At 43.9% G+C, this 24660-nt stretch overlaps 2 protein-coding genes across 2 annotated transcripts in view; one reads left to right on the forward strand and one right to left on the reverse strand.

The window, feature by feature from the left end:
• The window catches only part of EFHC1 (EF-hand domain containing 1), a 79291-nt gene extending 74785 nt beyond the window's left edge, over positions 1-4506 (forward strand). The window contains exons 10-11 of the mRNA XM_043962547.1: positions 2672-2885; positions 4406-4506. Coding sequence (XP_043818482.1) covers positions 2672-2885; positions 4406-4477 — 286 coding nt within the window. The 3' untranslated portion in view covers positions 4478-4506. The remainder of the gene's footprint in view (positions 1-2671; positions 2886-4405) is intronic.
• A 7547-nt stretch (positions 4507-12053) lies between these two features.
• Positions 12054-24660, reverse strand: part of TRAM2 (translocation associated membrane protein 2) — a 109671-nt gene continuing 97064 nt past the window's right edge. The window contains exons 5-11 of the mRNA XM_043962461.1: positions 22788-22846; positions 21249-21333; positions 20531-20601; positions 15774-15878; positions 14091-14234; positions 13450-13613; positions 12054-12345 (exon numbers count right to left, since the gene is read on the reverse strand). Of these exons, the coding sequence (XP_043818396.1) occupies positions 12272-12345; positions 13450-13613; positions 14091-14234; positions 15774-15878; positions 20531-20601; positions 21249-21333; positions 22788-22846 (702 nt within the window). The 3' untranslated portion in view covers positions 12054-12271. The remainder of the gene's footprint in view (positions 12346-13449; positions 13614-14090; positions 14235-15773; positions 15879-20530; positions 20602-21248; positions 21334-22787; positions 22847-24660) is intronic.

The following is a 24660-nucleotide window of genomic DNA, read 5'->3' on the forward strand; positions in this document are numbered from 1 at the left end:
TTCCTCCTCCTGACTCCAGGGCTGGTTCTCTATCCACTGTGCCACCTAGCTGCCCCTGATAATCATATTTTAATTATATGTTCTTTGTCTAGTATTAATGAGGACCTATGTGAAACCTTAGGTAGCTTTCTTTAGCTAAGCCAGAGCATATGGCAGGGTTAGGAACCACAGTAGTCAGAGAAGCATCTTACTTCCCAAATTAAAAATGTCTGATGAAGGGGGCAGCTAGATGGCACAGTGGTAAAGCACCAGCCCTGGATTCAGGACTACCTGGGTTCAAATCCGGCTTCAGACACTTGACACTTCCTAGCTGTGTGACCCTGGGCAAGTCACTTAACCCTCATTGCCCTGCAAAAAAAAAAAAAAAGACTCTGTGAGATATCAAGAAACAATAAAAACAAAAATTTTTAAAAAAATGTCTGATGACTTTCTAAGGTTGAATGTTTGTTCTTTGAAGTATGTCCTTTGTGGAGGACTGGTTCATGTATTTATTAGGATGTGCCTCCTGTGTCAAAATTAATTGTACCAATTAAAAAAACCCTTTTTATTTCCCTCAGTACAGGACAGTATTCTGTATACATTTAATATATGTTTATTGAATTTGGAGAAAAAAAAATAGATGATCTTCCTGAAGTCAGGGGCATTTGTATTTTCATCTTTGTTAGAGGAAGTTGATGGCACACTGGATACAGTACTGGGCCTGGAGTCAGGAAGACCTGACTTCAAAACTTCCTAGTTGTGTGGCAAGTCACTTAACCTGTTTGCTTCAGTTTCTGCAACTGTGAAATGGGGACAATAACATCACCTACCTCTTAGGGTTATTATGAGGATGCTTGGCAGCATTTCCGTAACGTTGAAGATTTTGAGCTGGAAGAGACCTTAAAGGCCATCCAAGTTCAACACATGAGGAAACCGAGGCCCAGAGAGGCTTGAATGATTTGCTCGAGATTACACAGGCAGTAAGTGGCAGGGCTGAGATTTGAACCTGGGTCCTCTGACTCCAAAACCAATGTTCCACACAGTACTCTATGCTGCTGCCTTAATAAATGGCAGGCATTTTATGTGTAGCCGCACGTTGAAATGAAGAGTAGATTTCCAGAGGTGAATTATTCCTTGAATCATGGTGGAGAGGTTCTGGACTCCAAGCGAGTCACGGTGACCGACTTCCAAGTTCTGCTTCCTCAGTGACCTTGGGCAAGTCCCGTAACTTCTCTGAACTTCCCTTCCCTCACCTATAAAATGGGGATGTTTTATTTACCTCACACAGCTGTCATGAGGTTCTGGTGTCATCCTGGTACTTCGGTGAATAACATTTATCCAAAGCCCATTTTATTTAGAGTATTAAGAATGAGGCAGCGGGGCCAGCACAAAAAGAGCTTAAGCATGTAATAGGAAAAAGAATTACACGTTTGTGAAGGATGCTTGAACAACTATCTAATCGTGCCTTTCCTGTTTTACATCTACGTTGGAGAGGTGGGAAAGTCTGGGAAGGGAGGGAGAGGAAGTATGAAAGGAGACAACAGGGGCAGCTAGATGGTGCAGTGGATAAAGCACTGGCTCTGGATTCAGGAGGACCCGAGTTCAAATCCAGCCTGAGACACTTGACACTAGCTGTGTGACCCTGGGCAAGTCACTTAACCCTCATTGCCCCACCCAAAAAATAAAAAAAGAAAGAAAAGAAAAGAAAAAAAGACAACAGGACAAAAAGATGTCACAATAGCCCTTGCTTTGTATTCCTAAATGCTTGGAAGCAGTTCCTGGGCATGGTAGGTGCTTAATAAATATTTAATGACTGACTGACTACTATATGAGAGAGTGAAAACAGAAACTATCCTTAGAAAAATGGCTTCATTAGCAAAGGAGAAAGGGCAGTACTCGACTGAATCATGACCCTTGGGTTTTCCTCTCAGCCCTGCTACTCCTTAGCTGTGACCTTGTGTAAGTTGACTAAGCTCTCAGTGCCCCTGGTTTCTTCTGGTAAATGAGCTCTTTCCACCCAACTCTCAGCTCGGGTGAGAGAAGAGCCAAGGAAGTAAAATTTGAGACTTTGCAAAGTGTACTTTTCAAAGAGAGGTTTTCTTTTTTATAAGGTATTGAATGACCACTCTGTTTCCATTTTGGAAGATTCTAGACATTAAGGACTGACTTTAGTGCACTGAGAAGGAAGCATTATGTAGTACAGAGTTAATTGGGAAGGAAGTACTAAGTTTCCAAAAGGCCCCTGTTTTTCAGCTGCAGGGTACAGGAAAAAAAAACAAGCCAGACTTAGATAATTTAACATCAATGGTGGGTTGGGAAAAAAAGAATCAATGCTGTCCACTACAACTTTTAGAGAACCATCAGGCCCCTCCTAAACCAGGCAAGGGATGGAGATGATTCCTCGTGGCAGCAGTGAAATTACAAATGGTAGATCAGGATGTTACCCTCCAGCTGTGTTTTAATTTTACCTTTTATGGGAACAGACCACCTGTTGGCCACGGTGTTCAGCCCAGCTCATTCATTAAAGTGTCTATTTAAGTTCAAAGGATACTAAAGTTACTGGTCGGCTCAGCTACAAAACCGTGGGGATCATTAGGAACTCCACTGAATGTGCCAAGTGGAAAGCTTTAAGCCAGTAAGACTTGTCTCAAGAATCAGCTCTATATTTATTCATTTCTTTCTCCTTCCACAGTGGACTTACTGAAGACTATAAAGAGACTAAGGATGTGGACACATTAGTAAAGGAGATCCAGGAACGGCTCAAGAATCGGAACTTCTTAGAAGGCCACATCCGTGAAGCATTTCAAACGCTTGACCAAGATAAAACAGGTTTTTTGGATAAAGAGAAGTTCTTTGGTGTCTGCAAAAATTTTAACCTACCAGTTGATGATTGCCTTATTAACCAGGTAGGTATAATGAAAAATCATAGTTTATATTCAGTATTAATTAGAACATTATTGCTAATTAATTTCTAAGGCTTTTCAAAATATTCATTTTATCTAAGGGAAATCTAGTCTTAGGAGGGCCAGATATTATCCTCAAATCTATCTGATGGAAGTAGCAAAAAGTCTCACTGTTAACCACAATTAGTAGGAGTATTAGTAGTAGTCATCATTAGCACCTACTCTTCCTATGGATGTGGGCTAAAGTTGCTTATGGCAAGCCTGAATTGAGAACAAATGCTTGACCTTGCTTATGCTGTAGTAATGATAATAATAAACTTAGATTGGAGTTTAGCATCCGATGGACAGACAGGAAGTACTTACTGGGGTTTTTTTGTTTTTTGTTTTGTTTTAGTGAGGCAATTGGGGTTAAGTGACTTGCCCAGGGTCACACAGCTAGTAAGTGTTAAGTGTCTGAGGCTGGATTTGAACTCAGGTACTCCTGAATCCAGGGCCAGTGCTCTATCCACTGCGCCACCTAGCTGCCCCTACTTACTGGGTTTTAAATCTTGGCCTGAAAAGTTGAGCAAATGATTTAACAGATACTTTAAGCTTCTCAAACTATAGTTAATAATAAATACTTACAGGAGGTTGCCCCACCCACCCCTTTAGAATAAGAAGGCATACATACCTGAGAAAGGGCTGTGCTCACACCTAGCCTAATCTTATAGTTAGCCACCACCACCAACAAATACAGAGAGAAGATGGAACTGATGTCTCTAGCCTGAGACTGGACTCAACATAAAGTTATGAGAAACATCTTAGTTTCACTTTGGGAAAAATTGCTTCCAGTTAAAGTCCTGATTTTATTATAGTTTCAAGCTTAAATGACAACAAAAAAAGGGGACTTAACTATCATCCAGCAACCATGAATCTTTGCTCAAAACCTCTCCTGACTGTTTCCACAGCTATAAAATGAGCACAGTAGTGTGCCTGCTATACCTCACAGGACTGCTGTAAGAATTAAGCAGTCAGGGCAGCTGGGTGGCGCAGTGGATGGAGCACTGGCCCTGGATTCAGGAGGACCTGAGTTCAAATCCGGCCTCAGACGCTTGACACTTGCTACCTGTGTGACCCTGGGCAAGTCGCTTAACCCCAATTGCCTCACTTAAAAAAAAGAAAAAAAGAAAAAAAAGAATTAAGCAGTCAGGGGGCAGCTAGGTGGCGCAGTGGATAAAGCACCAGCCCAGGATTCAGAAGGACCTGAGTTCAAATTCAGCCTCAGACACTTAACACTAGCTGTGTGACCCTGGGCAAATCACTTAACCTCCCATTGCCCTGGGGGGGAAAAAAAAAAAGAATGAAGCAGTCAGTCTTATTAATAAGACTCTATATGGACTCATGTTTAGATTAAATGCTTGCGATAAAACTTTGAAAATCGAAAAGAGCTGTGCATCTGAGATGACTATCATGACTGCCTCTACAACAGTTGATCAAAATACACTTTCCCCCTTCCTTATCCTGCCCTGTTTGCTCTTTTGCAGTTAATCAGAATGTGTTCCAGTGGAGAAGGCAAGATCAACTACTACAACTTCATCAGAGCTTTCTCACAGTGACCTGAAGCCTACATGAGACTTTCTGCAGATGAAATTAGTTTTAAATATAGAAACCTCTGCTGAACTCCAGAAGTGGCATTTGGTTTTGTTCTGAAATCTCTCAGTGGGGTTGAAATTGGAATGGGTCTTAAGAGGATCTTAGATGGATTTACACCTTTTGGGGATGCTAAAGAATACCCAGAGGACCATGGTTTGGGGTCATGGAAATAATAGGAAGGACTTGCATTTGCTGTTACCTCACTCTGCCCCAAGATTCTTTCAAGGAAACAGATTTTAGGGTAGTTTGGGCAAGAAATAAGAGAACGATCTGTTACCAATTATTTGTAACTTTTGGAACTTGGACTACCCAAGGCAAGTTCTTGAATAATGATTAACTTTTGCTTTTTGCCAAATTTAGCATCACTTCCTACTCCTGCCAACCCCCCTCATATATTTCGGGGTGGGGAGAATCACATGTGCACACCAAAACAACTCGAAATTTTTCTCTTAGGTTTCCCTGGTTTTTGAGATATGCCTTTATTCTCTGAAACCCAAGTGTTGGTGGCACTTGGCATTTCATTTCTTCCTTCATTATATGATATATAAATTTCTTTCTGCCTTATACAATAGGGACCACTAGATGACAGGCTCACTGGAATGACTAGAAATGCCTCAGGGAAAGATCTCAGTATTGAATATGATGAGAACTGTTCAAATACTCTTAATCCCCCTGGGAAATTTACCAGGAATTGAAAAGTTGGGACTGACTTGTTCCATCAGATGGATTTAAAAAAAAAAAAAAGAAAAGAAAAAAGCTGGACAGGGGTACAATTTCACGTTCCATCAAAGGTAGTTTTCTAGGGACCACGCTCCCACACGCATCTGTTTGGTTTATGTGACGCAGCCAAGTGGTAATAACCGTGGAAGACAGATCAAATCATTTTTCCTACTGAAATCCAAAATAGCAAAGCATCCACAAAGTGTCACTAATTACCCTGTACAAACCATCATTCCTGGGAAGCATTTGCCTGGAATCTGGACTGAGGCCCAACAGACAACAGCTTAGTAGTGTTAAGTATTACTTCACACCAGATTGTACTAATGGCGATGGAAAGGGCAAGAAATCAGTGAAGGTCCGACCCGTTGGCCAAAGCCTGTTTAGAAAGAGAACACTACTTTAAAAGCCCCGAACCATTTGGAATGGATAAATAGGAAGAAAAGATTAAGAACTGATGAGCCCAAGACATCTGCTCAGGCCTAGGAACCCCTCCCCACCCTTCCCTAGGTTTCCTAACAGGGTTGGTTCCCAAAGACAAAAAAGACAACTTGGAATGAGTGACCTCAAGGTAATCCAGCTGAAATTGGAACCCGAACCTATGAAAAGTCCAGCAGAGTCCACACTGGATATTGGATTTTGTGTAAAATGAAAGCTGCCCATTGAAACTTCTGCATCTGTGTAAGCCAGGTGATGTTACCCTATCTAATGGTGCCCATTCCCAATCAAGGCAAAATGGAGTAAAAACACAGGACTGAGAACCACTGGGTCCCCTGTGGCTGCCATTTCTAATAACAACACTTGGATGAGTCTATTCAGCAACCAGTTCTGGCACTTTGTGGCACTGATATTCATGTGTTATCTATCTAGCATCCATCTCCCACTCCATTCTCATACCTAAAGACCCGAAAAATAGCCATCACTGGGTAAGAATTTCAGAGCACAAAGCCAACTGGAGTGTTCTCCCACAACCAATTGGCAAGGAAATTTCTTTCCCTTCTTCCAATTTCCAGTTCAAATTCAAAATAAAGACAAGATGTAGTTTTCTGCCCAGCACCTGAGACAGGAATTATGGGTCTCCATGCCTAGTCCTGAGTCCCTGGTTCCTATGTTATATGGTCAGTCGTCTTGCATAAAAGTTATCTTAAAAGGACGACTAGCTGTAGAAACATGGTGCCAAAAAATAGAAAAACTAGAAATAAATCCTAGATGATGGATGTAAACTCTGCTGTTTCCCCAGTAAAATCACACCCAATTATAAATATCAGTTTTCAAGGGAAGTAAACACAACTCAAAGAATACCAGACATTAAGGATTGATAATTCTATGCCTTTTATTCAGTTATTTCAGAAAATATTTTTGTTGCTCATTTGTTTCAAAATGCACATTTTCAACAACAACAAAAAATCCATACAAAACTGTAACTTTTTAAACTGGGTGAGGGAACAATGGAAAAGGAATTTGGAAAAAGTTGCATCAAAAGTAAAAACAGATAAAACAACCCTTTTACACAGATGCATAAATATGGCAGGTACAATTTTCCTTGAGTTCCTTGTTGAAATTTGGTCCATAAAATAAACAAGTTAAAATAGGTTTAAAAAAAAAGGCAATGTATCCACCTTTGCATTATGGTCTGCTCAGGGCACCAGCAGCTTCAGCACATCTTTCAGCTGTTTATTAAAATGGGGATTGGGAGATGATGTTTGCAATCTGACCCCATCACATCCACACCCAAGGAAAGGGCTGAACTTGTGGGCACACAGCCAGAGGAGAGAGCAGGACCATCCTGTGCCGAGGTTGGCCTGAAAACCACTTCTCCTTGTGAACAGAAAGCATCCTCTCCCATCCCATTGAAAACCCTGGAATGCATTTTGGTAAAGATGGAGACTGGGATGGCAGCGCATCCAGGAACACTATGCCAAAATCTTACTCCCAAATGCCATATTCAAAATTGAACATATTAATGCCCCATCATGAGGAATTTTTTTCAACAAGTTTTTTTAAATATGTATTTCTACATTATGCTACATGTTCTACCATAGAGCCACAGAAACCTATCTAGGACAAGGAGAATTGCAGCTAGAGAGGAAATGGCTGGAATTTCTCCACTGATGGATGATGGTTCCTCCTACATGTCCCATCTCTTCCCAACTTCCAGGGCTTCATAATGGACAGAAGGAACTATGGAAACTAACGAGATCTGGGAGAGTTATTGCACAACCCGGAAGAAGTGGGGGGAGGGGTAACTGCTGGCAACACATGGATAACACTGAATTATGAACTAAATACAATATTTCTATGACAAGGGACCACGCTCACCTGGCTTCCTGTAAAACAGGCAACTACATCTACGCATTAACACTTGTGTCTGGAAGGAAGAGTAAACTCCAGATTATAGACTTTGGGTTGAATGAAGAAGCAGATCAGGAAGAGATGGGGTTATGACAAGAAGAGTTGTCTGGGTGGGAACAAGAGAAGGAAGGATAAGTATGGTTCGTGGTGTGGGTGGGTAGGGAAGGTTATGATGGGATGAAGTATGATGCCATCACAAGTATCTGAACACTGCTTGATACTGGCAGGCCTGCCACCCCAGTCTATACCCATACCTAGAGAAGTCGCCATGCTTCTGCAGCCTGGTATGAAGAAGCCTAAAATCAACTGAGGCAAAAGGCTAAGAAATAAGGCCAAAAGCATACTAGGGTAACAATGGAAATAAGATAAAGGCACAGAGACCAAGGAAGCAGGACTTTCACATGCTGTGTCCCTTTTGTATATGTGGCCACTCCTGGGTGCAGCATCCTTGGGAAGTGCACAGACCACACAGTCAATGTTAGCAGGAAGAAATGGAGAACTCTGTACAGTACATATGTCGGGGTCCAAAAGAATGTATTGGCAAAGTAAGGCACTTGTTATACAGAAAGGATAAATCATCATCTCTTAAGAATTATGAAAATGCTACAAGAAGGTGCTAAGCACAGGGAGGCCAATGCTGATACAAGGTCTTACTGTATTTGTTTTACAGCTCTTTTTGAACCCAAGGACCACCCAGTAAGAGTATTTAGGTAGGAGAGGGTTAGAGGCAAGGAGAGGTCTCTCTTGCCGTTAGAGTCGTGAGAGGTTTAGATGATTGTGCACTGAGGTCCTGCTTACAATGTTAAGGCAGGCCAAGAAGGAAGCCTTGGCCAGCTGCCTAATGACAACAAGATGGGATGAAGGCTTTTTTTCTTTTTCCTTCTCTGTGTATCAGTCACCTAGCCCCACCAATGAGGTTAACCAAAAAGACCAAGACCCCCTGAAGTCTTATGGCCAAAGAAATAAGGACAGTGGTTCAGGTAAAGGATAAATAAAGGACCTGAATCAGGCATGTAGGATGAAGGAGGCCTATTCAGAGCCATCCCCCATGCTTTTCCTCATTCATTTCAGTACTCTTATGATTCCCAGAAGGGGAGGGTCAGATTCCTTAGAGGATCCAAAGTCAGGATCTTTCTGATTTTAACACTAAGAATCTAGGAGAGAAGGACCTGGAAACTAAGAGCTGGAGCCAAGCCTACCCAATAGTGTCTTCTCATCCAAACCCTACTGAAAGCAAATGGGGGATACTTAAGCATCTGGAAGAAATCCAGACCAACATCCTGCCAGGATTCCCAAGCTCTAAAATGGAGGGAGAGTGTGCTCCCACTGCCCAGAACCCTTATACTGGGCTGACAATGGCAAAGTTTGGTTGTGTCTTACAAAGATGGACAGCCAGAGCACAGAAGTGTAACCTGGGTTCTTCAAAGCCTGGGCAGACACCGTGACAAGAAGTAGTACATCAGGAACATTTGGTCCAGGTACTAAGTCAGATAATAATGTAAACAGCTGAGAATGGACTTCCAGAGTTGAGAAGCATCTCTCCTTTCAACTTGACCCTATCACCTCCCCCTAGAACTATCCATTTGAAGCTAAAGAGCCCCTTTCCCATTTGTGCCATCTGTCCAAACTTCTACAGAGATAGATACACTAGGCCAAATGTACAGGTGCTTGTCCTGGAGCCCAGATGTCTGGCTACATATGAAATGCCCCCAAACCATCACCATCCAGCCCAGCTCCAAGGAAGTAGACAGACACCTATCCCGCAGTGACCCTCTAACATGCCCTTATTCTTCCCTTTAATTCTACATACACTGATGCCACAGAAACCAAGAGACTGCAGTGAGAGAAAGACAATGGTTGAGGTAGATTAGACTCATTCCCATTCCCACAGGGGAATGAGGGTAATAGAAGCCCGGCCTCAAGACTGGATGGTGAGGATGAAAGCAGGGACTTCAGTGGTGTCTTATCACTTTGGTTGAGTGGGTTTACGGGTCACTAGTCATCACCTCTTCTCCCCAAAAGCCCCCAAATTAGGGATAAACTATAAAAACCTTAACTCGGTCCCTTTCAACACAACTCAATCCAGTCTTTTTAATAAGGCCTTACACTGAAATGAATTTGCCAAGTAGTTCACTGCTAGTGAACACGTGTAACTGCACATCTACCGTACCTCTGCTAAAGCAGAACTCCCAAGTTCAATACCATTAGACACACCAGTCCTGGATTCTCCTAATGGACATATGCCCTGACAAAGATTGCCCACTCTTGATCTGGCAAGTCACATACATGCACCTGGAAACTTACTGGAACCTCAATAGGGACCTGTCACATTGTTCCCCATGAAACTAAAAAGATCTGAGGATAAAACACGGGCAAATCTATGTGCACAGCACGACTGGTGTTCACCTCAGGTAACAATTTTGGGCAGGGAATGAGTAATGCTCTGTCACTGACAGGACCAAGTGGGTACCAGAGATTACGGGTATGAGGAAAGACAGATGAGTTAGTGGCTTAATGATTAACAGCTCGCGGCTCTTGGAGAAAAGTCAGGACACAGACTCTGTTGGGAGATGACTAGATGACAAAAGGCTGGAGGAGTCGGGAATTCATTGGCTACAGTTTGCCCTCTAGCCATCTGACAGAAACTGAGAAGGTTCTCAAACGTACACAAGCCTGCCTCACAGACAGATTCCTCCAAGACTACTCCATCAGTTCTGTGGCACTGAGAAAACTCCAAGGGAGGGAGTCAGGGAGGGGAGGAACCATCTACTCTCATGCAGGAACGCCCTGCCCGCACTCAAAGAAACAGGCTTGATGATCTGTTAACCTGGTCCTAGGAGAAGAAGAGGGGATCTGACTGATAGAAGATGCCCTTCCCAACTAGTCCCTGTTGATTGCCAAATGCAAATCCTTCTGTCAGATCCAACTGCCTTGGGACTTCTCTAGAGAAACCCAACAACTCCCTCTTTTGAGGGTGGTTTGAGAACAGAATAGCTGATCTTGCCCAAGAAACCCAAAGAAGTGGAGATAGCTTAACCCAACCTCTGATAACACAACTCAATCCAGTCTTTAACACCTGATGAAGGCAAGTTCCTGAAGCAAGGTAAGAGATGACTGCTCCCTTCCATCTCAAAAGAGATTTCAGAATTCTTAAGATTCTTTAAAACCTTTCTTCCTGCACAGGCCCTCATAAGACACCACACAGAGCCTGGAGGGGCAGAGGTATTGAAGAGATGGACTGAGCATCTATTGTATCATGTAACACTCAATAACCACCAACCATCCATGATGATAATAACAAGCTGCGGGGGGGGGGGGGGGGTGAATGAGCCACCATTGAGGCCAGAGAGTTGGCAGGTCCATCTTGCCCCTCAAAGCTAAACAAATAGGATGATGGGGAGGGGGGAGGCAAAGGTCCAGAACTGAGTGAGATTTCCTAAAGAAATGAGGAAATAGAAGAGGTTTTAAAGACAGGATGCCAAGCCCTGTTCCAGAAAGGGCCCTAAGATTGCTCTGAGCCTAAAAATTAATATGTCCTTGGTTCTCTTCACCAAACTTTGTTGTTTTGTTTGGGATGCTTATGAATCTGTCGATAAAGCAGCGGCAGGTTGGGATGTAGAAGAAAGGTGCTGATCAGCATCACATCTGTCTCATAGCCCACCTTCCAGAATGAGCCCCTGCCTCAGCCTACTTTGCCTTTGCTTTTGCCTTAGGGTACGAGGAGGAAAGGGACCTGCTCCTCCAACAGCACCTCCCTAATGGAATAACAGCAGGCAAGTGTCCCTTCAGTCCCAGGATCCAAGAGTCAAGACTATGTTTCATGGCTGAATTACCACGTCCCAATGCCAAATTCTGCATGTGACATTTGAATCCACTGTGGTACCTCTGTGGTTTGGGACAGTCCATGGGGAATTGGAACTAAAACATCTGGGCAGCTGAACAGCTATTAAATGACTAGCCAAGAAGGGTAAATTTTAGGATCCAGTCATTTCTCATATTTTCTACCCTATGTGTTGACCAAAGGGTGCACCAGTCCAAGGAAATGTATATCTGTTAACAGGGAACAGCCCTAAGCAGATGCTCCTTGGAAATGCATTAGGCCCATGAGAAGCTGGAGCTCAACAGCACTGGTGAAAAAGCGGGCCTCCTGAATCACCCAAATCATACAGACACCGAATAATTGCACAATAATGTAAGAATAAACATCTGTGAACAAAAACAGAGGGCAAAGAGACAGGGAAAAGACTACTATAAAGATCAGGGATTCAAGGTTCCCCAGCAAACAAAGGAGAGGAGGAAGTGAGTTGGCTCAAGAACATAAAGAAAGAAGATTTTTGGTTTTATTGAAAATAGTTTATAAAAAGAGGGCAGAGAGAGGCAGACAGAGACAGAAAGAGGAGGAGGGAGGGAGAGAGGGAGGGAGAGGGAGAGGGAGAGGGAGAGAGGGAGAGAGGGAGAGAGGGAGAGAGGGAGGGAGGGAGGGAGAGAGAGAGAGAGAGAGAGAGAGAGAGAGAGAGAGAGAGAGAGAGAGAGAGAGAGAGAGAGAGACTGACTTTCCAAAGACATGTTTCAGCTGTTCGAGATGGGAGTGTAGCAAGCAAAAAATAGGGGCAGTAACTTAGTCCTGGCCCGTAGCCTCTATACTGCACACCCCACTAGGAAGGATTCCTGTTCTCCACATTCTGGCTTTACGGAGACTTGAGCTTCTTAGTGCGTGGGGACATCCCGTTCTCTGCTTTCAGTACTCCATTTTCGTGGTAACCTGGGAAATGGAGAGAGACAAATACAGGTAGACATATAGACAGTCTGTTGCCAAAAGGAAAACATCAGCATATAAACAGAGGAAGTCAGCCTGAGGTCCAAGGAAGGTGGGTTAGAAGCACAGAATGACAAAGCCACAGCATTTGGGAGCAACCAAAAGATTATTCCAGATCCTAAGGATAAAAGAAAAATAGCTAGCTCCTCCCAGTTCTGTTCTCCCAGCCCTAGCATTTTCCTCCAGGCTGCCTCTTCTTAAATGCTTTCCTCCAAAGCTTTCCTTGAAGGAATAAGTGTTAGGAGTAAGAGGGGCTCTCTGAGGCCCTCCTGACAGTGTGCCGGGAGCCCAGATCCACCAAGGTTCTGTGCAGGCCCGACCCCAAGCCCACATCAGCAGAGCCAAAAGATTGGGATTGGTAGGAGAAAGAAGGGACCAAGTATTGGCCTTCTGAATCTAACAGCTGAGCCCTCTCCTGCCCCCAAGAAAGGGCAGGTAAGTCAGGGAATAGATGCTGGTGCTTCCTGGGAACCAGCCACCAAGACTAGCCAGGAAGTGAAGGTGTGACCAATCACCTGCCTCATAACTGAAGTTCATAGGGAAGGACGCAGGAGAGGGAAACGAGTCATGCATTTACACAGCTGCCCTCCCCAGCCGCTTGAATCCTCAGAGTCCTAAAGGCAGCTGAAGAGAAAGCTGGTACCCCGCAATCATGGAGGCTGGAGTTGGAGGCAGGGAGTTCCTCAGGCAAGGGGCAGGTGAGGACAGTCTGCTGAGCAGGGGAAGGGGAAGGGCACCGGCCGCAGCTGCTCCTGGACTTGCTCCCAGAAGCCACCCTCGAGAGCCTGCTTCCCGTCAGAGTTCCCTGCCCCAAGCAGCACTCCCAGCTGAGTCAGTGCTGTTACCGCCCACAGACTATTTCCTGGCCCAAGCCCAGGCACGTGCCAGCCAGGTCCTGGCAAGAGCCAAAGAGACAGGGAAACAGAGAGGAGGAGCCAGCCGTGCCCCGTCCTACCGGCGTGGTCCAAAGAGCCTCAGGCCTTGGCATCCCTCCCCACCCATCTCAGATGAACCCCAGCTCATCTCCATAGGGGAAATCCTGGCACTCACCAGATTCCCTCTTGATTAGCTTGGCTGGCGGTCTGGGGGCAACCATCACTCTCTTCTTGGCGCTCTGCTCATTCCAGTACTCCCGCCAACGCCGCAGCTGGGAGTGGATGAAGCGCCACATCATCCAGGCCTGGGAAGCACACACCAACAGCAGCACGCACAGCCTGGGAAGTACCAAGAGCAGCCAGCATTCAGCACCAGAGGCATGGAAGAGCCTGTTGCCCACCCCAGGCCAAATGCCCCTCCCAATTCCCATGTCACCCTTCCCCACTCTAACCATTGGAACACCCAAGACAACACTGGTATCGGTCCCAGGAATCACCCCAATCACCAAGGAACACAAGCAAAGAGACCCAAGGTATATTTTTTATGTTGGTGGTGATGAGGTCTGGCAATAGAGTAAAGTAATTCCCTCCCCAAGGAAACTCTCTCTACAGTGAGGAGCATGAGAGAAGGAAAGGGATCATTTTGGGCAGGCCTACACGGTTTGGCCAAGATCAGAACGATATGACCTCATCCTTCATCCTGCAGTTTAGATTTGTCCACCACCTCAACCGGGAGGATCTGCCATTCACTTATCCCTGTAGGGATCCAGATGCGTTTCTGAGTAAGACATCAAGGGGACCCCCCACCCAACTCACCTGAAGAGCAAGGTATTGAAGTTGCCTTTCTCTGGTTCAAAAGTCTGATTTTCCATACGAGCCAGTCCAAAACCAATAGCCAGTACAGCAAGGGTGAGGGTGAAGAGACGGGTGACCACAAACACCACTGCCCAGGCATTAAACCTGCCCACAGAGAAGGAAAAGAGTGACCAGGCCTGAGAGAGGGGTGTGTGTGTGTGTGTGTGTGTGTGTGTGTGTGTGTGAGGGGGGAGGAGGTTTTAAGTCACACAGAAGGAATAATAACAAGAATAATTACAGCTATATAAACACTGTATTACTTCCAAAGTGCTTTCACTTCTGCAGAAAACAGCACTTAATTTGGAATCATAAGGTCAAGGTTTGACTCCTGACTAAACTTACTACTTGGTGTGACTCTGACCTTCTCCTTCTGGGAGCCTAAGCTTCCCTCATCTGGAAAGTTAAAGTACTAGATTAAATGTAATTACAAGGGTCCTTTCAGCTCTAAAAACTATGCCTGTTGTAAGGATTAAACAAGGTGAAGTACACAAAGTGCTTTGCAAATAACAACAATAATAGTAACTGTGATGATAGCTAGCATTTCTATAGTGCTTTGTTTTGCATAGTGCTTTATAAACATTATCTCAGTATATAAATACTAGTTACCATAATTACTACCACTATACTCTCATTTGGTCCTTGTGAAAGAGGCAGGCCAGGTGGTATTATCCTTATGTTTCAGAAAAGGAAACTGAGGCAGAGAGGTTAAGTGACTCACTCCCCACCACCCCCACAAAAATCCCTTGTAAAAACTTTCTGACAATTAAAGCTATCCCTAAGTGGCACGGCCTGCTTCAGTACCTCCCCTCCTCACTAGGGGTCTTCAAACAGTGTGAGGCAGCTTGGTATAGTGTAGAAGGAATTCTTCTGAGGCTACAGGTTGGGCTTCTAGAGTCTGACCTTATTCAATCAAGTGCCAAATCTGAGAGGTCAGGTGATCTGTCCAGGATCAATGAATCTGTCAGAAGGGACACAGGGTCTTCCTGACTCTGACGCCAGTTCTCTACCATTTCCACACTGTATACACGATCATTTTAGGGGGGTGGGGGAAATGCAGGAAAGGGGAAGAGAGCAGTGGGGGAGACACTAGCAGCTTGGGAGGGGAAGCTGGGCATGGGGGATATGAGCTGAGTATTGAAGTAATCTAGAAATTAATCGATCAATTAATGGATCAATTCATTTCTCTATTAGTTAATTAATTTATTGATTAATTAATGCATTCATTAATTTATTTTGTAGGGCAATGAGGGTTAAGTGACTTGCCCAGGGTCACACAGCTAGTTAATGTCAAGTATTTGAGGGCTGGATTTGAACTCAGGTCCTACCCTAAATCCAGGGCCAGTGCTTTATCCACTGTGCCACCTAGCTGCCCCCAGAAACTAGAGATTTTAAGAGGCAGAGATGAGAAGGGAAGAGTGAGGGGTTGGAATGTTACGTGTGAGGCACAGAGCAAGGTAAGTAGCTGGGGTGAAATCCCTAGGGCTCCTAAGAGTCACACAGTCTGTTCCAGGGTATGGCTTAATAGTCAAGCAACTTGGGACATTACTCCAAGGCTAGGAGCTTCATCTTTTAAAGTGTGCCCCCTGCCTCATCCCTGAGTCTGTCTTGTGTTCAGTAGGTAGTGCCCCTCCCATGAGCACTCACAGCTTCTCGTTGTTCTCATCTGCAAAGTAGAAAAGCCGTGCCATGTGGAAGAGAAACTCAGCCACATACTGTAGCAGCAGCAAGATCAGGCCCAGGCGGGTCAGGCTGTGAAGAAATTGGGATGAGGAAAAAAAGTCACCAATTAGGACAGATACAACCAGTGGTTTACTGGGTAAATGTTTAACAATTAGCTCCACCCCCACTACACCCCAAAGGTACATATATACTTTTTTTGGGGGGGGGGGCAGGGAAATAGGGGTTAAGTGACTTGCCCAGGGTCACACAGCTAGTAAGTGTCAAGTGTCTGAGGCTGGATTTGAACTCAGGTACGCCTGAATCCAGGGCCGGTGCTTTATCCACTGCGCCACCTATACACTTTTTTTTTTTAGTGAGGCAATTGGGGTTAAGTGACTTGCCCAGGGTCACACAGCTAGTAAGTGTTAAGTGTCTGAGGCTGGATTTGAACTCAGGTACTCCTGAATCCAGGGCTGGTGCTTTATCCACTGCGCCACCTAGCCACCCCCCCCACATATACACTTTTAAGCTTAATCTGCATTAAACTCAAGTTTTTCTCCATCACTTAAGTTGACACAATCAACAAAACAAAAAAAATTAAACCCTTACTTGTAGCTCATTAATTTCTAAGGTATAAAATACACCTAACAATCTCCTGAAAGAACCCATATAAGCTGGCTCCAGTTCATCTCTGGGAATGACAAACCCTTCCCTATTCCTACCACTTAAGTGTCAAATGGAGGTGCCTTTCTGATGAAGTTAGCTCCTTGTTCAGTCCAAGACCTCTCTGGGTTTAACATCATCTCTTTTTTTTTTTTTTTTTTTTTGCAGGGCAATGGGGGTTAAGTGACTTGCCCAGGGTCACACAGCTAGTAAGTGTCAAGTGTCTGAGGCCGGATTTGAACTCAGGAACTCCTGAATCCAGGGCCGGTGCTTTATTCACTGCGCCACCTAGCCGCCCCCTAACATCATCTCTTAAGTGAGATTTTTTCAGATCCTCCCAACTGTATGTGCTACCTTCCCTCAAATTACCTTGTGTTTATTTTTCATCTACTTATCTGTATTAATGTTGTCTTTCCCAATAGGGCTGACAGGCACTGTTTCAATTCTTCTCTTTGTATTTATAGTATCCCATGGGTCAGTGAATACTTGATCTTTATTTAGAGCTAGAAGAGGTTTTAGAGGTTGTCGCCCCTTATTTTACAGACAAGGAAAATGAGACCCTGTGGACTTGGTCTTTCAATTTCAGACGTTGCTCGAGGATAGAAGGGGCACATAGATTCTGGGGGTGGCAATCTCACCTCAGCAACTGGCTAATCTCCCATGCCTGGAATGCTGGGGCTTCCTTCAAGTCCCATCAAAAATCTCATCTTCTATAAGAACTCTTTCCTGATCCCCCTTAATGCTAGTGCCTTCTCCCATTATCACCAATTTATTCTATAGTTTATTTGTTCATATTTGTTTTTATGCCTTCTTCCCCATCAGACCATAAGCTCCATGAAAACAAGAACTGTCTTTTGCCATTTTTTTATCCCCAGATTTTTTTGGGGGGGGGTGGGGCAATGAGGGTTAAGTGACTTGCCCAGGGTCACACAGCTATAAGTGTCAAGTGTCTGAAGCAAGATTTGAACTCAGGTACTCCTGAATCCAGGGCTGGTGCTTTATCCACTGCGCCACCTACCTGCCCCCTTATCCCCAGACTTTAGCACAATGCTCATGAGACACAAAGTAGACACAATCTTTACTGACTGAATGACTGACCTCCAGCAGGTAAGTAGAAACTCAGGGCTACATCTACATCCCTCTCTTTCTAGAAGAAGCACCATGGGGTGTACATGTGTTCTCTTTATAAGGAATTAAGGTGAGGCAGGAAGTAGCAAGAAGAATGTAAACTTTAAGAGCAGCAACTCACTTTTAGAATTTACTTTCCGGGGGCAGCTAGGTGGTGCAGTGGATAAAGCAATGACCCTGGAATTCAGGAGGACCTGAGTTCAAATCCAACCTCAGATACTTACATTTCCTAGCTATGTGACCCTGGGCAAGTCACTTAACCCTCATTGCCCCCCACCCCCCACAAATTACTTTCCCATCCTCTAACATAGTGTCCAGCAAACAGCAAACACTTATTAAATGTTTACTGAACTGAATAAGATCTTCTCCTCATAGCAGTGTGGGGAAAGTGACATATGTGGAGTCAGAAGAGTTAGGTTCAAATCACAGCTCTTCTGCTGAATAGTTGTGTAATTTGGGGCGATCTAGGCCTCGGTTCTTCATGTATAAAATGAGAGGGCTGCACCAGATGGTCTCTAAGGTCCCTTCCAGCTTGATGATTTCATAACTTATCAAGTAACACAGCTTTCAAGTTTAGAAATCATTTAATCCAACTGTTTCATTTTATAGATGGGGAAGCCAAGGCTCAGAGAGCGGCCTTCCTTTTAAGATCCCTTGTTGTTGTTGTTGTTGTTGTTTTTCAGTCATGTCTGATTCTTTGTGACCCCATTTAGGGTTTTCTTGGCAAAGATCCTGGGGTGGTTGGCCATTTCCTTCTCCAGCTCATTTAATAGATGAGGAACTGTAGGCAAACAGGGTTAAGTGACTTGCCCAGGGTCACACAGCTAGTAAGTATCTGAGGACAGATTTGAACTCGAGAAGATGAGTCTTCCTGATTGCAGGCCTGGTGCTATCCACAGCACCACCTAACTGCCATTAAGATCCCTATCCAATGGGGCAGCTAGGTGGCGCAGTGGATAAAGCACCGGCCCTAAATTCAGGAGTTCCTGAGTTCAAATGCGGCCTCAGACACTTGACACTTACTAGCTGTGTGACCCTGGGCAAGTCACTTAACCCCCATTGCCCCGCAAAAAAAATTAAATTAAATTAAATTAAAAAAAAGATCCCTACCCAAGGCAGCTAGGTTACACAGTAGATAGAATACTGGGTCTGGAATTAGGAAGACCCAAGTTTACATTCAGTTTCAAACACTAGCTATATGATCCTGGGCAAGTTATTTCTCTGCCTGCCTCAGTTTCCTCAAGTATAAAATGGGGATTATAATGGCCTCTACCTCCCAGGGTTTTAAATATCGAATGAGATAATATATGTATAGTGCTTAACAGGATGCCTGGCACACAGTAGGTGTTTAACAAAAAGCTCGTTTCCTTCCTTCCTTCCATTTTAATTCTTTTTTATTTATTATTATTATTTTTTTTTAGTGAGGTAATTGGGGTTAAGTGACTTGCCCAGGGTCACACAGCTAGTAAGTCTTAAGTGTCTGAGGCCAGATTTGAACTCAGGTACTCCTGACTCCAGGGTCAGTGCTCTATTCACTGCGCCACCTAGCTGCCCCCTTCCTTCCATTTTATAGAAAAGGAAACTGAAGCTCTGAGAAATTATTTGATTTGCCCAGACAAAGAACAACGAGGTATATTTCAAAACCATCTCTTCCTGACTCCTAGTCTAGCACCTGCTGCCTCACTATATGAATGTATGCTGATAATATTAGGAAGAATGATTAATAATCATAATATGATCACAAATCAAAGGATCAAGAGATGTGCTGGATGTCAGATTATCCATCCAAAGCTTTTGTTTTATAGATGAGGAAACTAAGGCCCAGAGAGGTGTAGTAATTTGCCGTTAGGGGCTAGTCTTGTCTAAAATATCCAACGAGTGGTCACCAGTAAATTATAAGCTTTAGCAAGAGTTAGACTTTTAAGCATTTATTAAGGAGAATAAGAATTTGGTAAAGAGAGAGAGAAAAGGCCTAGATTCATCTATCTATTAAAGGGAGAGAGCATTCCTAGCTCCGCTCCCCGCCAGAGTCCACAGGAAAGAGCATCAGCCAGCGCACCAGCCTCCCCCTTCTTCCTCCCACAAGCAAACATCACTTCCTGATGCCAAAGAAAAGACGCATGGTCTTGCCCTCAGAGACCTTCACCTCATGGCAGAACTTTTCTACAGTAAGTCTCCAGCAGGTGGCATCATTCCAGTTGTTACAGTCCAAGGTCACGCAAGTAGGAAAAGGCAGCTATCCGATGTAGCAATACCATCTGTGTGTGGGGATGATTTTTATATCGCATCAAACACCTACAGTAAGGGCTACTGGGCTCCAAACCCTCACAGCAGGCTCCTCTGCTGCAGCTGTCTTGATGTCTTTTCAAAGCTCTAGATTCATAATCTTAATTCTCACTCTCAAATACTCATCACTTGTTTGTACATCCTGCATGTTGTCTCTCACACTAGATTTTAAGTTCCTTGAGGGCAGGGACTGTCTTTTGCCTTTTTTTTTTTGTATTCCCAACACTTAGGACTGTGCCTGGCACATAGTAGGCACTTAATGATGTTTACTGACCGCTGATTCCTAATCAGTCGGAAACTCGATGAAACTCAATGTCATCTATACAAGCTACTGGTGCCTTAAGAACCCTTGGGCATTCATTCCATTCAACCAGAAACTCAATTCTCTTATATGTGTTGTCTTCCCTAACTTGAAGGTGGACTCTAGGAGATCAGGAACTGTCCTGCTTTTCTATTTATATTTCCTGTGCTTTGAACAGTTCTTGGCACTTAAATGTTTTCCATTCCAAGTCTACTCTTCCCTTCTCACAACACTGACAATTAGAAGCCAAGAATTCCAAGGGCATGAGCTCAGCTGGCATCAACCACCTGACACCTTGCGGCAGGAACATGGCCTCAGAGGACTCAAATGTCATAGAAAGGAGAGACTCTGAGGTGCCACTTACTTTAAGAGGTATGCTCCAGCTATGTGAACCAAGTACAGGCAGATGTACTGCAACTGGCGTGGGATCTCCTCCTGGAAACAGTAATGACCAAACTGTGAGTTTCTCCTTCCCAAGTAATCAAAGCCAGAGGATACAGTGGGGCAGGAGTTAGCTAGAAAATAAGATGGAACTGGAGCTGTCCAACGTAATACCCACTGTTAGCAGATGTTAGCAGAAAAGGCTGACTTAGCAGTGACCATTCTGAGTGGGGCAAGGGAACCTGCTATAAGTAAGAAGAGACGGCAGTAGCCTTGGCTGAAAGGAACGAGGGTGGGGAATGGGTGAAGACAGAACAGAGACTAGGGAAATGATGTCATTGGAAGTGAGGCTGAAGGAAATTATGGCTATTTTCATCAAAAAGCTTTCCAACCAATCTTGTAGTCTCATGGCTTGTTGGAAGAGGGCAGGAGTGATGAACCAGTGTGAAAATGGAAAATTCTAGTGGGTCTATCATCGTGGGAACTGCAAATTAGACTAACCCTGATAAGTATCCAGGATTTTAAACAAACACTATGAAACACAGGTCAACCACCACCCAATAATCTCTACCTCCCAGTAGGAGGGAACAAGAGTGTTTCTGGGAAGCAACATGGGGAGAGACCTTCAGGAGATCCTAAAAGGGAAAGGTGGCCCAGCTATGCCATTCTGAGAAAAGGAGTCAGAATCAAGAGCTACTCACCTTCCGCACCTTCTGGAAGTAGAGCTCCGGAAGGGCATGTAGCCAGTATGCCAGCTGGCAAAGGTAGAAAAACTTCACCTGGAAACTGGAACACAAGAGCAAGAGCGACTGAGAAATCTGGGTCCAGTCACAAGAGGGTTCAAAAGATCATCAATCCAGAGCTAAAAGGGAGCTCAGAGGCCCTCCAATCCAACCCCCTTCATTTTATAAATGAGGAAACTGAGGCCCATGGAGGTTGATTGGGCCAAAATCACATAGGTGATGTCAGAAGTAGGATTTGAACCCATGTTCTTTTAGTTCCAGTGGAAAGACACCTGGTCCTTGCCAGATAAACCAAAACCAAAATCACAATGGAATGACCCTACGTTTTGAAGGATTGGATCAGGTAACCAGAGGTAAGGACCAGGGACAACACCACTCCTAGACTTGGTCCATTTCTTGGCTTCCTCTATATTTCATGTACCCAATGTTCAATGTCCCCCTATATTCTCTTTAAAGGGAAATAAAGAATTTAAGAAGAATACCATCTATAATTAAAGAGCTAGAAGAAGTGGTAAGCAAAGGTTAAAGGTCAGCCTAATCACCTAAACTCATTTCACTTACCTAAAGAAGCCATGATTTTACTAGAGTCCATATCCTTTCGACTGACATAGGCAGCAGTACCCATGATACCCAAGACCCCGCTTTACTGACTGGTCTTCCTGAGTCTCTGTGGCTAGCACAACAAGAAGCCAACCCTTTGGTGATAAAATCTCTCCCAACTTCTATTAGCCAGGCTGGTCCCCAGATGGCTGATTTTCCCACGAGTCACAGCTGGACACACTGGAACACTGACTTTGAGACAGAAATGACTTAGAAGGCCATCAAAAGCCAATGCCTCATTTTACAGGTGGGGAGGTTGACGCTTACAGAGGTTTAGTTGGTTTGCCCATGGTCACACAACTATTATGTGTCAAAGGCAGGATTGGGAACTGGGTCTTCCCGACTCCAGATCCAGGGCTTTAACCACTATACCAGGCTGAAGTCTTTTTTATCGTGGTAGGATTTGCACCTGCTGGCACAGCCTTAAGCCTCTGAGAATTAAGGTTTGCTTCCATACCTTGGATGAGAGACACTGGGGTAGGGATTTAGAGGAGATGAGTGATAAAGTATCGGTAACACTGAGAAGAGAATGAAATTCACTAAAGCTCAAACAAGAAAAAGAGGAAATTACGCTATAAAAGGATGGATAGAAAGAGATAGAGATCAACCGTGTAAAAAGATTATAATATGCTAGAAGAGATTCCCAAGGGGCAGTGTCAAGCTTGGAGACCTTCATGGACTTATCTGCCTAATATGTTTTGGGTGAAGTCATTCCTAGAAGCAGGGGAATGGATGTAATGACCTTTCCCACTTAGGATACCATGAATCTATGTTATCCCTCCAACAACACACTAAATGAGACAGGGGCATGCGTGAGCCCAGTTGGCCTGGGGGCTCTTGTCATAATTTCCTCCCAGAAAAATATTGCCCTGAGTACTGCGCCATGGGAATACTTACGGGAGATACACATGAGGGTAGTTTTCCCAGAGGCTTCTCGGATTTGTTAAGTATCCTTCCTACAGGGGGAAATAAAAGACGAGAATTAGAGGAAACAGACCTGAGAAATATTGTAGGGGTCATTTCTGTTTCTGTTCGCACTACCCATCCCACTGGAAAAATTAGAAAGCCTATTTCACTTTTCATACCACCACAAAAGCTCCAAGAAACAGAGATTCTAACACTTTCTATATTTCCTTTCTTTTCAACTGACTTGAGAATTTTAGTCCTCTCCTAACATCCCTGAAAGCTAATACATGTCGGAAACAGAATTTAACTCAAGTGTTTCTGACCTGAGCCAAGGTTTCTCTCTACTATACAACCTAGTTGCCTCAGTATCATATAGTGAATGAGAGACCTCACCTTGGAGCCAGAAAGACCATGCAAGTCACTTATCTCTCAGAACTCTAGACAGCTCTCTAGGACTAGATGTTGTATAAATGATGCCAACTTGCATCGGCAGAGGGAATTTCTTCATCTGGGAATTCCCTACCAATGGAAATTTCATACCAATTAAATCATAGGTATAGCCAGGAGTCCCTAACCTTATTTTTGGCACGCTGAGAAAGGTACATCATATTACCTCCATTTTACATATGGAAAGACCCAGGCTCAAATGACATAGTTGGTAAGAACAAGCAATAAACATTTATTAAGCACCTACTGTATACAGCACCTCACACTAGGCACTGAAGACATAAAGAAAACATTTTCCACATTTAAGAAGCTTATACTCTACTGAGGGGGAAGAAGAGCTAATCTTCTGGTCCAGTCCTCTATTCCTGCAATCAATAAACTTAGAACAAGATCAAGTATAGTTGGACCTGATCAAGAGCATTCAAATGAATGGAATGAGGGAATAAATGGTTCTCACTAGTTGGAGTGGTTTTCACTATTGGATTAGCTATAAGGGTAATAATGAAAGGTGAAGATGAGAACAGTATATCAGTGACCTTTAACCCTCTGCCTCAAAATATGTTAAAAAAATATATAAGAATAAAGAGATGACGCTACTGACTCTTGGTTTGAAGGGACATGTGCCCTGAGTAGGTTTTACTGGCCTTATTCCAGTATTACAGAATTGGATTTAGAAGGGAACCCAAAAGCCACCTGGCCCAACATGTACCTGAAAAAAAGATACCTTCTATAAACAACACGAAGAGGCGGTCCTCTAGCTTTTGCTTAAAGACCTCAAGCGAAGGCTACCCAACTGTTTCCCAAGGCAGCCCATAATTTACTCTGGGATAGCCCTAGAAAGTTTCTTCGTGATATCTAGCTGACAAAGTCTCTTTACCAACTCCCACCTGTAGTTCCCCTGGTGCTGTCCTCAGAGGTCAAATAGAACAAATTTAAACCATTTTCCACATAAAAAGTCCTTCTAATATTCAAAGTCTTCTCTTCCGGCAGTTCAATATCACTAGTCCCTTCAGTAAGTCCTCATATTACATCAACTTGAAGCTTTTGTGTGGGAAACAAAGATATTACCCTGCTCTCATTGACAAAATATTACAACCAACAGAATGAATGAGAAGGTAGCATGGTATGGGAATAGTAGAGGCCTAAGTTTAAACCCCACCTTTCACCAACTAGATATGTGAGTAGGGTCAAGTCACTTAATTTCTGTGGCTCAGTTTCTTTATTTGTAAAGTGGGGACAATAATACCCACTGTACCTAGTGCACAATGCTGTTGTAAGGCTCAAATCAGATGATGTGGGTAAAGAGTTATGCAAAAAATTGAAGTGCTATATAAATGTCAATTATTTTATTATGTAAAAAGAACCCAATAAACACAATATGAATAAAGTGCTAACATCACGGTAATCTGGGAAAAGA

This window comes from Dromiciops gliroides, chromosome 4 (assembly GCF_019393635.1).
Source record: "Dromiciops gliroides isolate mDroGli1 chromosome 4, mDroGli1.pri, whole genome shotgun sequence".
Classification (NCBI taxonomy): Eukaryota; Metazoa; Chordata; class Mammalia; order Microbiotheria; family Microbiotheriidae; genus Dromiciops; species Dromiciops gliroides.